At 49.0% G+C, this 15682-nt stretch overlaps 1 protein-coding gene across 2 annotated transcripts in view; it reads left to right on the plus strand.

The window, feature by feature from the left end:
• Nucleotides 1-7773: 7773 nt before the first annotated feature.
• Nucleotides 7774-15682, plus strand: part of NHSL1 (NHS like 1) — a 185115-nt gene continuing 177206 nt past the window's right edge. For both annotated transcript variants that reach the window (XM_045294383.1, XM_045294380.1), the window contains exon 1: nucleotides 7774-7975. In XM_045294383.1, the coding sequence (XP_045150318.1) occupies nucleotides 7774-7975 (202 nt within the window). The remainder of the gene's footprint in view (nucleotides 7976-15682) is intronic.

Below are 15682 nucleotides of genomic sequence, written 5' to 3' on the forward strand. Positions count from 1 at the left end.
AGCTGATGCCAACCCCTCGTGTACGACCCCAGCGCACAGGTTAGACCTGCTGTGTGAGAGTCTGAGACTGTAACACTTTACAATGAGTAGAAAGCAGCCTCTTTTTCCCAAGGAACGACTGGTGGTTTGGAACTCTGGCCTTGCAGTTAGTATCCCAACTCATAACCACCATGCCACCAGAGCTCCTCAAGTACGTTTCCCTGGTGGAACCCAGCATCACAGCCTGCCCAGGGGTGACCAGGCACAATGTGAAACGGTGTCTGGGTGGAGAGAAGCAATGGAGTTGGCCTAACACATGAAGAACAGCATACAATTGAGTCCTTACTAACCTTGTTCTCCATTGAAGCAGTATCACTAAGGGGTTCCTGGGATTTTATTATTAACACTGTAATTTAGAGTATGGTTTTGTCAGTTCATAATTTTTTGTGTATGCTTTTTTTAAAGAGGGACTTAGAGATAAGGAACTGAATGATCTTAAGGAATGCTGGTAGTGCTGTGAGGGAAGTTTTGGATGGCTAATCTCAAGGCCAGTAGTTCAAATTCACTAGCCACTCCAAGAGTAGAAGATGGCCCAGAAATTCTATCTAAGGTTGCCATGGGTCATAATTGACTCAGTGGCAATTTTTTGGTTTGGTGAGGAACCCTGGTGGCATAGTGGGATAAGTGCTGGCCTGCTAACTGCAAGGTCAGGAGTTCAAACCCACCCTGTGCTCTGCAGGAGAAAGATGAGGCTTTCTGTTCCCATAAAGGTGTACCGTCTAGAAACAAGGAACAGTTGCATTCTGTCCTTTAGGGTCACTGTGAGATGGAATCCACTTGATGGCAGTGTGACAATGGGTTTTTAGTTTTTGGAGTATCTTCTTGCCCGGAAACATGTTAAGATCGACAGAAAGTGAGAATGTGAACATGCATGGATGGTTCCATTGGCTGCCTTTTTACCAGACGTAGACATGAATAGATGGTTCCATTGCTTACTCTTCTCATCAACATCTTTTAAGTGCTTGTTGTGTGTAAGGACATAACGAGGAAAAGATGAGATCTAGTTCTGTTATGAGGGGTGGCCGGGGGCCTGGCATCTCCTGGGCACTTTTCAAAGAACCAAGCTCACTGCCAACGCGTCCATGTGAACTCATAGCAACCCCAAAGGACAGGATAGAACTGCCCCCCCCCCTACCCCGTGAGCTCTGAGACTGTAACTCTTGATGGGAATAGAAACCCTGGTCTTTCTCTTGTGGAGGGGCTAGTGGTTTCGAACTGCTGACCCTTTGGTTGGCAGCCCCAGCATAACCACTTTGCCACCAGGGCTCCTTTGGGCACTTTTAGGAGTTAAAGAAAAATAACTCCCCCTGTTCCTGGAAATGCCATTGGAGAGATGCCACCACTGCACAAAGAGATTAATTTTTTAAATTTAATTTAGCATCTAATTTCTTTCTTCATACCAGTTTATCCCTGGCTCTCAGAAACATTTCAAAGTCAATGCCCAGTTTTAAGGGACCTTCTCAACAGAATAAGGTCTCTGTACGGTGCAAACGGTTTGCGCTTGACTGCTAACCTCAAGGCTGGCTGTTTGAAGCCACCCAGTGGGTTTATCCTGTGGGCTATAGATGTCTGCTTCCATAGGATGGTAGTCAAGGCAACCCTCTGGAGCACAGAGCTACTCTGACACACCTGGGCTCACCGTGAGTCGGAATCAACTCAAAGGCAATATTTGTTTTGTTGTTGTTGTTGTTTGTTTTACCTTCTTCTACTTTGGGTCGGGTTTTTCCCCTCTGCTAAAGGATGGTTCAGAGCTAGCCTCCATGGTGATACACTGTCCGCTGAGCCTCTGACAGGCCATGGTCGCTGTCAATGTCAGCTTCTGTACCAGAATCCCTGAGGATCCTGTTCCGCCTCAGGGGATGGAAGCAGCCATGTGCTGCCATATTGCTCATGTATCAAGTGATCCCTGGGGCGTCACGGACGCAGGCTCAGGGTGTCCGAGCCGTTCACGAGTCCTTTTCAGACACGGAGCCATTGAAAGGTGGGATTTCGACTTGTGCTGAAGTATAAATACACAGGGCTTGCATTTCACCTTCCCATTGATAGTAAACAACACTAAACCCCATTGAAGGATACCTCGCTGACTTTCAAAGCCAGGGCTTAAGGAAGAATAGGCAGTGCTTTTCTGTCTCTTAAATATTGAAGAAGTAGTACTAGGTATCAGGCATCCTGAAAAATAGGTGTGTGTGTGTGTGTGTGTGTGTGTGTGTGTGTGTGTGTGTGTGTGTGTGTCTCTAGGTAATTAGCTGTGTTTCATCTACCATGACTTCTTTCTTGAAAACAATCAGCTGTTTAATTCCTGGGCAGGGGGGTGGGTAGGGGAAGGACAATTTAATGTACTGTGGGAGTTGGCTTGCTTGTTGGCCCTGGTGGGTTAGGAGCAACATGAGAGGGAAATAGATGTTTTGGGTGGGGGGTGAATATCTGATTCATACTATTTATTTTATTTTTTAGATGTTGAGATAAGCATTCATTATTAGAGTGTACAATTTACCCCATAGAAAGATTTCCATTGAATTTCATTCTTAAATTATTCACAGGAGATGACAGTTGGAAAGCCTCTGCCCTCTGTCCCAGACGCTGACGGTCCCTCTGGGTCGCCTGGTGATTCAAGTGGTAATCTGATAAGGTGCACAGTTCCCTGCATCCTACCCGGCTGCGGGCAGCTTTAGACGGGCCTGCAGTCGGAGGGGAGGGGGAGTGGAGATAGGACTTGGGGTTTTCTAAGTGCTTCTCCCCACTTTTGTCTCTGTCCGTAAGCCTTCTGTTTGTGTTGGCCACGCCCAGCCAACCCGACCCATCAGGCCCACCAACTGGTACAATCTCGCCCTGTGCTTCCTTGATCTCCGGTTTCAGAATTGTGTTCTCCTCCCCACGGCTGGGCAGTGGGCAGGCGGCCTGGCAGAGGAGACAAGTGAAAGGCACAGCACTCGCCAAGACCTTTATAGGCCAAAACGCTGCTGCCACTTGAAGCGGGGTCCTGCTTCTAGCTGGTCAGCAGAGTGCAGCCAGGCCTGCTTGGGTTGAGGGCCTAGTCTAGTCCTTTATCCTGTTGTATTTAGCCATTTTTATTAAAGCAAACCTTTTTCTTCACACTAAGCTCCTTATCGATGATGCTAGTGTGGGCTTCCGTGTCTGGGAGTTTCCCTCATTTGCTCTCACTGTGAGCAAATAGATGCTGACTCTTAGTGACCCTGTAGGATAGCAGTTCTCAACCTGTGGGTCGTGACCCCTTTGGGGGTCAAATGACCGTTTCACAGGGTCACCGATTCATCATAACAGTAGCAAAATTACAGTTCTGAAGTAGCAATGAAAATAATTTCATGGTAGGGGGTCACCACACACGAGCAACTCTATGAAAGGGCCGGGGCATTCAGAAGGTTGAGAACCACTGCGTAGGAGAAGGTAGAACTGCCGATGGAGGTGGAGACTAACTCTTGAGGGGGGTAGAAAGTCCAGTCTTTGTTCTGGATTGGAATCTGGAGGTCTGATTAGTAAGTGGACCTTTCCTTGCCCCCATCAGTAGAAACACAGCTTTTCTTCAGATCCATGGATATTAGACTCCAATTCCCAAAGAAGACGAGTCTAGCGCTCTGCTTGCTAATAGATCCCAGTGCCTCCCTTTCTTAGAGTCCACCTGAAATAATGTCCAGACTTTTGATCCTGGTGTCAGGGCCGATGGGTAAGGCGCTCACTACCCTCTGTGATATAAAAGAGCCAGCGAGTCATAAGCCTGCCATAGAGCCACCCATGAGGCTCCAGCCACTTTAGCCCTCCTACTCCGTCCCATAAGTCAAAGGCTAAGGGGCTGCTGGGGCGATGCTGCTCTCCTACAGTTCTGCCTTTCATTCTGAGCCCTCATTGGCTCCCGCAGAATGGGTCCTTTCAGCAGGCATGTGGATCTGGTTCCCCCATGCCAGCAACTCAGCAGAGCAGTGTGGAAGGAGGGGAGCAGTTATTGGCACAAGCGATGACAGCAGAAGTTTCAGTGTGACAGGCTGGCAGCGAGGGGAGACAGGAGAGAGAGCTCTGCACGGTCAGGGTGCTGATGAAATCTGTTCTGCCTGCTGTCTGGAAGGAACATGTGCTCATGTAGGTTTTCATGGGGGGGGGGGCTCAATTAAAATGTTTTATTCCTTGAAGGTGATAGCTTCATTTATTGGGAGCAACCAATTTTTCATTTTGCTTTTAATAGTCGAAAACTTCCACTTGGGGATTATCATAAAGATAAGAAATTTGTTGAAGCTGGAACCTTTGCCAGGCGGACAACTGCTAGAACCTCAAAGCCCAAATGCTTCCCAGGAAGACAAACAACAGGAAAGTGTTCGGACCCTGCCCTGCCAGAGAAAGAAAACCTGGGAATTTCAGAAAAACAAGGCAGGCAGTCCCGGAGTTGCAACTCTTGTAGGTTTCACAGGAAGATGAAGCCAATGGACAAAGTGAGCATGTCCCTGCTGCCGGAAGGGTTCGATTTGTATGGGAATGTGTGCTTCTTTCTTCTGCTGTTAGTTGCAGAGTAGAGCGGATTCTATAAGGTTTCGGACTTTCAGAAGCAGATTGCAAAGCCCACCTTCCAAGATCATTCTCTCTGGTTGGATACAAACCAGCAACCCCGTGATCTAGTAACTGAGCACTCCTAAGTTCATGGCTCAGCCTGGGTCTCAAGTAAAATATACCCTTTGTTCCTGTATAGGAGCCCTGCTGGTGTGGCGGTAAGGCATTGGGCTGTGATCTGAAAGATTGGCAGTTCCGAACCACCAGCCCCTCCTGGGGAGAAAGAGTTTCTACCCCTGTAAAGAATTACAGTCTTTGAAACCCACAGGGGCAGCTCTCTCCTGTTCCAGAGGGTCACTATGAGTCGGAATGAAATCGATGGCAGGGAGAGGATGTTCCCGTAGATAACGTGCCTGCTTCAATACCACACGCACTCATATAACACACTGTACATAGGAAACACATGCGAGGGAGTTGAACAGTTTAGAAAAAACCTACCCTACCACACACCTGTAATTTGCGTAAAAAATAGGGTTATTTGGCTGGATGAAGTAGTCTACTTGGACGTTTCTAAGTCGATTGGAATACAAATCTTACATAGAGAGTTAAAAATCCAAATATTTTCTGCAAAGCCAATTAAAACCAATAGATCTGTCTTGGCTCATCTAAATACTCTCATTCAGTTTTACAAGTGATTATGTTTTTGGCCTTTTACGTGAAGGAAGGCAATCACAGTCAAGGCCCAGTAGTATAGCAGAAAGGTGGCATAGCTAAGGAGACAGGCTCCTGGCTGGGCAGATATATCTATAGGTCTTGCAAGCAGCAGGGTGCTAGTTGCTGAGGTGTGACACAGGTGTGGATTTGCTGTGAACGTGAGTCACAAGTCTGCCCCGCTGAATGGGCCAGTCCTTAGTGTTGGTTGCTAGGCAGTGAACAGCTCTCCAGGCCTTGCCGTCAGCTCCATCCCAGATGTGGGCAGGGACAAGGACTGGAGGAAAGCATTCCCCTACCCAACAGCCCCTTTACCTCTGCTGTTGCACTGGAGCATAGACCAAGGAGGGGAGGTGGGAGAACGGGATCAATAGTGCTTCTGGTGTAGAAAGAATAGTAGTGTAGGGTTTATTATAGGATTTAAATGGCTTTAAATTAAAAGTACATGATGCAAAATCCTGCTTTTAAATTTTTGATCAAAGTGTACTTTTTATTATTATTTTATACCACTTAGAACAAATGTGAAAGGAGTCCTGGGGCCATGGTGGGTTAGGGCTCTGTGCCATTAGGGTTTCAGTGCCTCTTTTCAGAAGGAGATTACCCGGCACTTCTGGGTAGACTCAAATCTCCAACCATTCCAGGCAACCTAGGGCACTCTCCATGGATAACGGATCCCCAGTGGCCGTGTGGTGGGTGACCAGTTCACCGGTGGCAAGGTCAGCACTTTGAGCCCACCAGCTGCTCCTGGGGAGAAAGATGGGGCTTTTTACCCCCATAAAGAGTTACAGTCTTGGAAGCTGACAGGTGTGTTGTAGGGTCTCCGAGGCTATATCATCTGTGGATCGCAGGCTACCACTTCTTTCTTCCTCAGGGCAGCCAGCAGCCCTTTCTGCTGGCAAAGGAGTGCTTCAGCCCCGCACCACCGGCTGGCTCCTTCAGACACACCCCAGGGACTCAGGCCGGGAACAGCAGATCTGGGGTTTAGGTTTGTGGTGGTGGCTGTTAGGAGTCCCTGGTCCTGTACCCATCTTCACAGTTGCCATGTCTGAGCCCATTGTCACAGCCATTGTGGCCATCTCTTACCAAGCATGGTGTCCTTCTCCGGGGACTGGTCTCTCCCCACAACCAGTCTAAAGTACTACATGAGGCGAAGTCTTGCCATCCTTGCCGCTAAGGAGTGGAATGCCGGCAGTACTTCTCCCAAGACAGATTTGCTTGTCCTTTTGGCCGTCAGTGGCACTTTGGGTATTCTTCACCAGCACCGGGAGTGGGCAGCCCAACTCCTAGCGGCTCCTCAAGGGCTCCTGAGTGTGGTTTAGGACTGCCCAGTTGCGTTGGCTGCCCGTGGTTCCTCCTTGTGACTCAAGATGTTTCACTTGCCTTGACTGAGAGGGACTGTAAGGGGAGGGGTGGGAGGGGCTACTGGCCGCTGATGATAGGGTGGGCCAGCCTTCAAAGCCCTGGAGAGTAATAACCCTCAGGGACTGCCAGGGGAGGGTCTCCAGACCCACCCTCTGACTGCTCAGGGAGGGGCAGCAGCCATCCAAGGGCAACGGGGGCCTTAGCTCACCTTTGCTCCCTCTTACTCTCTTTGCATGTCTGTTTCCTTCAGTGATGACATTCCTAAGCCCACCTAGAAATGGTGTGTGTGTGTGTATGTGTGTGTGTGTGTGTGTGTGTGTGTGTGTGTGTGTGTGTTCTGTGTTCTTGCCTTCAGAAGTCTGTCTGGGCCACTTGCCCTCCCCGGGCTTTGCTGGAGTTGAGAAGTTGGCACGGCCACTGAAGCGTGGCCCGGGAGAGGCGGGGCTTCGCGTCTCCAATGAGGCGGTTGCCTCTCCCCGGAGTGCCGCCTCTGTCATGCAAGCCGTCGCCACGCAGCCTGGCTTATTGTTTGCGGAGCCCTCCCGTGGGTCTCCAGCGCTGCCCAGACAGGGAAGCTGGGCTAGTGGCCGGCGGATGACTCCGTGCTGGGCAGGGACCAGCGATTGGGACGCTTCGATCTCTCTCCAGCCACCTGTGTGGGTGAACTTTACACGGTCACCCGGTTGGAGGCTGCCCGACTGCCCGGACCGCCCCTTGCAGCAGGCGGCCGCCTTTCTGCCCTGGGGGCGGGCAAGATGCTGGGGGAGAAGGCGGAGGGCTGGAGGCTAGGGTGCCACCACAGGGTCGGAGTGCCTGGGTGCTGCGTTTCCCTACGCCCTAACAAGTGTTCCTGAGAGCAGCACGCTGCTGCTTAAAAATATATATATACTTTTATTTTTATTTCGATCTTTTGTCTGTGGCTCTCCCTTACCTAGAAACCAGGGGCTTCAATGTGGCTAGGGTAAAAAAAAAAGGATCCTTTCTTGGTCTCGCATTTTCCTTGTCTTTTTATGACCCGGTGACAGAGGAGCCACCTTGTCGCCCAGCGCGGCGCCTCCTCGCTAGCCCCTTGAAAGGGCCGGGAGCAAGTTAGGGGCCCGCGCGAGCGGGCGAGCGCGCTGTGCGGAGGGCTGTCCTTTGTCTGTTGGGGATTCCGATGTGAGCGAGATGAAAAAGGAAGGCTCTCCGGGTGCCTTCCGACTCAAGACCCATTCGGGCTCGCTCGCGCGGGCCGTGAGCTGGATCAGCTTCTCGTCCTTGTCCAGGCAGACAAAGAGGCTCTTTCGCAGCGACGGCGAGCTCTCCATGTGTGGGCAGCAGGTGGAAGCCGAGGATGCGAACTGGACGTACAGAACCCAGCCCCGAAAAGGTGACTCGACTTTTCCCTTTTCACTTACGCAGTGCTTTCCGCAAAGTTTTATCAGGTGAATGCTTTGTCTGTGCTGCTGAGACGGTTCATGAATCTTGTCCCCACTAGGAAGCTCCTTTTTCACCCCCACCTCCCTTCTTCCTGATTCTCTGGAGGGGAGGGCCTCGGGTATGAGTGCCCTTCATTCGCTTCTGTGTCTAAAATACAAATGCCCATCTAGCGGGGTCAGCCTGGTTTTGTGACCTCCTTCTAGGAAAGGTAGGAGGCTGTTCTCCTCAGCCCCCTCTCTCCCCTCCTCACATCCTCACCCTCACGTGACCCGAGAAGTTCCCTGTTGAGCCACCGTTGTGGATTCGGACAGAAATCCAGGGTTAGGATGCGAGCGGAGCTCTTTTTCTCAAATGGGGCACTCAGAAAACTTGGGAGAGCATCCTGGTCAGCCCTCTCGCATCTTTCTTCTAAGGAGACTGATGAACTAACTGTACAGGTGCTCCTCCCAGGTCAGGGGTGGGGAGGTGACATTACGGGAAAGGGGAGCAGGAGGCACCTGCCCTGGCTATCTTGCTTCACAGCAGTTTTGGATTTCTTGTGAACGCCTTTTCAGACCCAGGTTGGTTTCTGATCTCAGGATGAACACGTTTCGCCCTCCCCAAGCTGAAGCAAGACCCCACTCTGCCAGGAGAGGGGAGCACGTTTGTGTTAACAACCCCCAGTTTCAGAGTAAGAATTTCCAAGTCCTTCCTTCCTCTTAGCTCTGAAAATCAACTGTTCTCTAAAACAGTTTCTCCATCCAGTAGGAGGAGGCCACTGTTTCAGGATTTACCAAGGACCCTAGACCGGGAGTCCTTGTGATTGGTGATTGCGCCTCCCAGGTGATCACACTCTTCCCATGCCAAGGGAAGCGGTGTGAGAATCGTTCAGTGACCTGCTCATCTCTCATTTGGGAAGAGAGCCTGCTGAGGTGTGAAAAGCATAATCTAAGTGATTGTGTGTGTGTGTGTGTGTGTGTGCACGCGCACGCGAGCGTGTGCAAGGATCAACAATACATGTTCCAGGGCCAGAGGCTGAAACGCTGCCCTTCTTCACGGCTGGTGCTTGTGGAACCGCTTGTTCTGTCTCTTAAACTGTGGCAAAGGAGAGACCGGTTCATGCTGCTTTGAAGTCATCAGTCATTGGCTGTGTCAGGAAGGCAGTCCCCAGTGGGCAGCTGAGTTTAAACTAGATGTTTTTTTCCCCACCCAGACAGTTGTGCTTTCTGGCAGGAGTTGTGTAGTTTGATAAGCCCAGGAACCTTTCTAAATCAGGCCTGAGCTGTGGTTTGGTCAGTGGTTGGGTTGTGCAGTTGGAGATAAACATGTTTGAAGGGTGGATTCCGGGTGCTGTGGTTACAAGAGGGTGTAGTTCTGATTCCTTTGGACTTTGGAAGAACTTGCCTTTTTTTAGAGATGGCTGTGCTTTAAACCAGCTACTGTCAGTTCTCCAGATTGCCAACGCATGAGCGTCTATGATGGCATTGTGATTTTTGTCGTAGTCACTTTATATTGACACGAGTAAGAGAGAGGCAGAATTGGCAGGTATTCCATCTTGTTTGAGCAGAGCAAATACTGTACACACTTGATTTGCAGAAAACATAGAAGTCGCAAGGGACGGGAGCAACTTGAAAAGGGAGAAGAGGGCTTGTTTATGTAACAGTACAAAAGATTGTGCCCTTTGTCACTGACTGTAATAGGGAATACAATAGCCTCTTGAAGAATAGTGGGGCATACATAATACAGTGTGCCAATCTCTATGGTCCTTAGAAATGATCCAAAGAAACTCACTGCCAGCGAGTCGGAATCTCTTCTAGGACTAAGTAGAAGTCGCCCCGTGGATTTCCCACACTGTAACTCTTTACAGGAATAGAAAGCCTCGTCTTTCTCCTGTCGAGTGATGGATGGCTTTGAACTGCAAGCCCGTGTGGCTAGTAGAATATCTCATAACCCACCACACCCACCATCATAGCTTCTATAGAAATGATAGGCATGAGCCTTTCTTTCCTTTTTCCTTTTTGACATAGGGAGTTAGGAATATTCCTTTTTTTAAAAAAGCTGCCTATAAACACTCTTTGGATTATATTCTGTTTTTACACCAACTTTCAAAAGGAAACCGACACTCAACTTTGGCACATTGTCTCAGGCGCGTGTTATATCAGTTAATCTTTACTCCATATGATTCCTCGCTGTGAAGGAATGCAGTGATGACATTTGTGTATCGTTACAAAAATGAACAATGTCTAAGAGAAAAAGATGCAGGACTGGAGGTTTTTTCCTAGCAAAAATTCTCAGTCAGTGCTAAGCACACCCAATGGCCAAATTAGAGTTTGGTTGCAAATAATGAAGCGTTCAGGGGAAGCCACGTGGGCACAGTCTGATGGGGTTGTGCAGCCTCTTCTTTTTGTGTTTTGTCTGTTCAGACCACATACATCCAAATCTACTTCCTGCAAAAACCTCAAGTGCTCTTACCCTGGGGGTGGGGTAGCGGGGATAACTCAGTTTACAGGTTTCTGCCAATGCTCACCCCCCTCCTGCCCCAAGAATGTACACTGCCCCTAAGCGGTGACAGCTAGAAGAGTCACCGTAACTGAACATACTAACCTCACATTACCAATGTCCCTCGTGCGTTTGCTGGCTAGTGAGGCCTGCCCTTCGGCTGCCTCCTTGTCTTGGCACCCAGAGGGAGCAATTCTAGTCTGCCCTCCAGAGCAGCTACAAGTCAGAACCAACTTACTGGCGGTGAGTTTGGATATTATGTGCAAGATACTAAGAAATACTCAGCCCACAGGTCTGGAATTCATGGAGCTTAGACTCAGATGGGAAAAGTGAAAGATCATTGTGGAAAAGTGTTAGATGAATGGTTTAGATGCGAAAGTCTTATACAGACTTTAGGTGGTTCATCTGGAGAATCCCCATGTTTTGCATGGCCTTCTGGCTGCTGTCAGAATGGAATTAAACTCTCTTTACTGAGCACCTGCTTCCCTGCCAGCACTGAGGAGGTGGTGTCCCTGGGGAAACCCACTGCCAGGGCCATTGATTCTGCATTTCCCAGTCTTGATCACTGACAGTCTCCCCTCAAGTGACACAAAGGCATTGGAATAAGAATGAGGTCTCTCTTCCTGGAGCAGAGCATGCTCTGTTGGGTTCCTGGGTCTTCATTCATCTGGGTAGAGCATGATTGATGATCTTGGTATTGGCAGGTCGGCCAATAGAGACCAACGTGTGCAGCTCCATCCGAAACAATGTCTTCATTCCGGCCTTCTGAACTTTATTGTTCATACTAGCGACATTACTTTATTTGAGTCATTTACATTCCAATTCCCTCCCTCCTCAGGAACTACAAAATGGCCAGGGAATGGCCTTCCTGGGTATCCAGGATAATGAATAACCCATATCATTAGATAATCGGCTCTTGAGCGTGGGAGTTGGCTCTGTATTTAAGCCATTTCACCGCCATTGTCTCCTTCATAAAATATCTGCAGTAAACAGGATCCTTGCACATAACCGAATTAATAGTGACTTCAGATGTTCCGATGAAGAAAAATGGCTCAAAAGCAGAGAGGTCAAGAGCCGCTTCCATGTGTGCAGCTGCTGCCCTTCGCTGTGGTCAGTGACGTCTCTAAAAGCATGAGGCTTCAGAATGTTTTTGCTCAGGAATTAAGGAAGCCTAAAAAAACATGGGCTGGTATTGTCAAATTTCAGGGTCTGACTAGATAAAATATCTATGTTGTGGGTCGCTTGACGTACAGAGAGGAAACAGCTTAGTGAAGTTTTCATCAGAAGACAAGAAGCATCGCCCTGGTGCAGTGAGCCTACTGTGTTTCTTCCCGCTTCCTCCGGAAGCTGGCATTCTGTGAAAGGCACAACCAGCGAGTGCCACTTAACGTTGTATCTGGTTCATTGAGACTGCCCTGCGGTGACCTTCGACGGCTTTTCCTTTGGTAGCTGGGACTGTGTTGTCTTACTGCGTTGGTGGTTTTGACTTTTGTTTTGCATCTATGTATGCTCCTGAAAAAGTGATGTTTTGCTAATTAATTGTATGACAATCTATTAAAATAATGGCCTGTCCCAATCCTCTGTTTATCTTTAAAAGTTTGTGAATTTTTAAATTATTATTATTATTTGGCGAAACTTTTATTGTGATTTGGATGGAAGTTTACAGAGCAACTTGGTTTTCCTTTCAACAATTCTTGTACACGTTTTGAATCATGATGTTGACTGCAATCCCCACAATGTATAAGCACTTTTCCCTCTTCCTCCCAGTTTACCATTTAAAAAAAATCATTTTATTAGGGGCACATACAACTCTTATCACAATCCACACATACATCAATTGTGTAAAGCACATTTGTACATTCATTGCCCTCATCATTCTGAAAACATTTGCTCTCCACTTAAGCCCCTGGCAAGTTTGTGAATTTATTTGGAGAATTAGACCCCTATTTGGATCTTTAGAAATAGAGTGAAAAAAACCCCAAACAACAACCACCACCACCCTCCCCCAACCCCCTTGCATTGGTGTCCGTTCCTGTGTGCCCTGTAGGACTTTGCACCGCCGGCCTTTGTGCAGTTGGTTTTTAGAAAAGGGTTCCTAGGCCTTTGATCTTTGAGGCACCTGTGGTTGGGTTTGAATCTCCCACCTTCTGGCTCGCATTAGCCATCTGTACCACCCAGGAACTCCTCAGGTACAAGAAGAACTACCGTACATACTCGAGTATAAGCGGACCCGAATATCAGCTGAGGCACCTAATTTTACCACAAAAACTGCATTAAAAATGTGCTGAAAAACTCCGTATGTACTGTAACTTGTTACCAGGGTTGGCTTTGGAGAAGAGTAGTGTCTATTTATCCTTTCCTACTGAAATGTCTTTACTGAGCGATAAAAACATTTTTGAAGCTGTTCTTCTTTTGAAACAATGTTGAACTTTTGTAACTTTAAAACTCTACGTTAAATAGGGCCTTGTGTTTCTGTGTTTTTGCAGTTGTTGTGTTGTTGGGAGCCGTCCTTGGGCCTGTCCCAATGATGGTGATTGCATACACAATAGACAGAGTGCTGCTCAGCCCAGGGCCACCATCGGTTGCCTATCTGACCATGGCGTTGATAGGGTTTTTATTGGTTGACTTGCAGAATAGATCGCCCGGCCTTTCTCCCTAATTGATCCCTCCCGAAATCTGCCGAGCATCACAACAACACACAAGCCCCCATGGACGGACAGCTGTGGCTGTGCACTAAGTGTTGGTATTCAAATCCAGGTCTCCCGAGGGAAAGGCAAGACTTCCGCCAGGGGACCACCTCTGCTCCCTTAGTTATTGTAGGATGTGTTAAATTACTGCGTAATTTCAGAGCTTTAAAAAAAATTTTTTTTCGAGAATCCAGGACAGATGATCCCTTCAGGACCAGTGGTGAGAGTGGCAATACCAGGAGGGTGGAGGAAGGGTGGGGTGAAATGGGGAACCGATTACAAGGATCTACACATAACCTCCTCCTTGGGGGATGGACAACAGAAAAGTGGGTGAAGGGAGATGTCGGACAGTGTAAATATAACAAAAAATAATTTATAAATTATCAAGGGTTCATGAGGGTGGGGGAACAAGGAGGGAGAAGAAAAATGAGCTCATTCCAAGGGCTCAAGTAGAAGGCAAATGTTTTGAGAGTGATGATGGCAACAAATGTACACATGTGCTTGACACAATGGATGTATGTATGGATTGTGATAAGAGTCGTACGAGCCCCCAATAAAATGATTTTTAAAAATTTTAGCTGCAACATTTTCTAGCACATAAGAGTGATTTTTGTTATCTTCCTATCAAAAACCAACTGTGGTTAGTTTTAGCACCAAATGTCAGTTGTTTCTACACCTTTTTGTCCAACCTCCATGTGCCGGCCCTCATCACTCTCCCTGGGACTTCTGAATGGCCTCCTCCCTTTTCTTGTCTGCCTTTTGGTTCATCCTGAGTGGATGCTGTTATCAGGGAGATGTCCCTATAATGTCAGTGGAATCGAGTCACTCCCCCGAGGCAGCACGGCCTGATGCCTTCTCTCTCTCTCTCTTGACACCTCACCTCTTTAGCTCCAGTCAGCAGCTCACAGATGCACTGCTCCTCTGTAACTCCAGAGCTTTGCACTCTCCCTTCCCTCTGCTGGGCGATTCCGGGCCCTTGTCTGGGTGTCCACTCCTTACCGAACCTTCTAGTTGCACCTACAAACCCTGGAGAGCTTCCCTGGTCCCCGCAGGGCAGAGCAGATGACTCCTTCCTCTCTGTTACTTCTCTGCCTGCCATGTGCCTGTCATTGCATTCATCCTTCTCTGAATTACGTTTATCTACTTCTCTGTGTCCTCAACGAGACGGTGAACTCCTTTAGGATGGCGGGGACCGTGATTTACTTGTCTTTTCTCCCCCCGGCGTGAAGGGCTCCATCCCTGGTTGCAGAATGCCTGAGCATACCCCGGCAAGGACTTTGTAGTAGTGCCGTTTGCGCATGCCTAACATGCTCAATGAATGCTTTCTGAATGTGGCTGCCAGCGTGGGTGGCTGCGGATAGCCTGGCATGCTTGCGTTTCTGATCCTGCTGGTGGGTGTGGCCTCCCAGGTGCACCCAGCTCCCAGAAACTCCTTTGTGTGCAGTCAGAAAGAGAGGTTTCATTTATGAAAGCCATCTCAATGCTGATGGCATCGTGGTTGCAAGTTGGTCTGGGCATGGAGTACAGGGAATCCACAGGGTCAGCAGGTGGAAACTAGCAGGCAGCCGCTCCTCAGGAGAAAGGCCGGGCTTTCTACTCCCAGAAAGAGTGGCCATCTTGGAAACTCACAGGGGCACTTCTACCCTGCCCTTGAAGGCCGTTCTACGGCTGGCAGTGTCAGGGAGAGTGAGAGTGAGTGTTTTCTTGACTCTGTGGGTTACACACTGGCTGCTTTACCACAGTGTCAGTGGTTCCGAGCCCGGGAGAAAGATGATTTGGCTGTCTGCTTCCAGACAGAATTACAGCCCCTGTCACCCAGAGGGACACTTCTGCTCTGTTCCAGGGTCATCGCGTAGTGACACTGACTTTGGGGAGCAGAGCGGTGGCGGCCCGGAATGGATGGCGCTGTCTGCCTCAGGAGAGGCTTTATGGCGCTGTCCCAGCCTTATCTCCACCCTTTCCCCCTTGCCCTTAATCAGGCCAATGTCAGGAGTGGCCCTGTAACACATCGGGTGTAAGGCAGGCCACGTGACCGCTCTGCTCGCTGTCCGTCGTCTCCTGTCAGGCAGTCAGTGAAGGTCTTTGCCGTTCTCTCTGCAGGCCATTTCCCCCCCACTCCTCTGACCTCGCTGGGGCTGCCTGCCCCTTGCTCGCCTCTTGAGTTGCTCTCGGCCCTTGGCTGTTTCTGCAACATGGCCGCGAGCCTTGCTCGTCACCTTTGTCCAGAACCCCACTCCTTCCCCTCTTTTAGGTCTCTGCTCAAGTCACCCCACTGACCCCATTTAGAAGTGTGACATTTGTCTCCACCCTGCCCTTTCCCCCACTCAAAGCACTCCCAAACTTCTAACATGCTATTTATCGCATGTACTTATTTGGGATGTATCTATCCTACCTATCATAGCCAACTAAATTAGAAGCTCACGGCAGCAGACCATTTCTTTCCTATTTGATAACTGATGTTTCCCCAACGAGAGAGCCATGCCGGCTACCTC

Source organism: Echinops telfairi, unplaced genomic scaffold (genome assembly GCF_000313985.2).
Source record: "Echinops telfairi isolate 266 unplaced genomic scaffold, ASM31398v2 ScPeMD7_3533;HRSCAF=4204_0, whole genome shotgun sequence".
In the NCBI taxonomy this organism is placed as follows: Eukaryota; Metazoa; Chordata; class Mammalia; order Afrosoricida; family Tenrecidae; genus Echinops; species Echinops telfairi.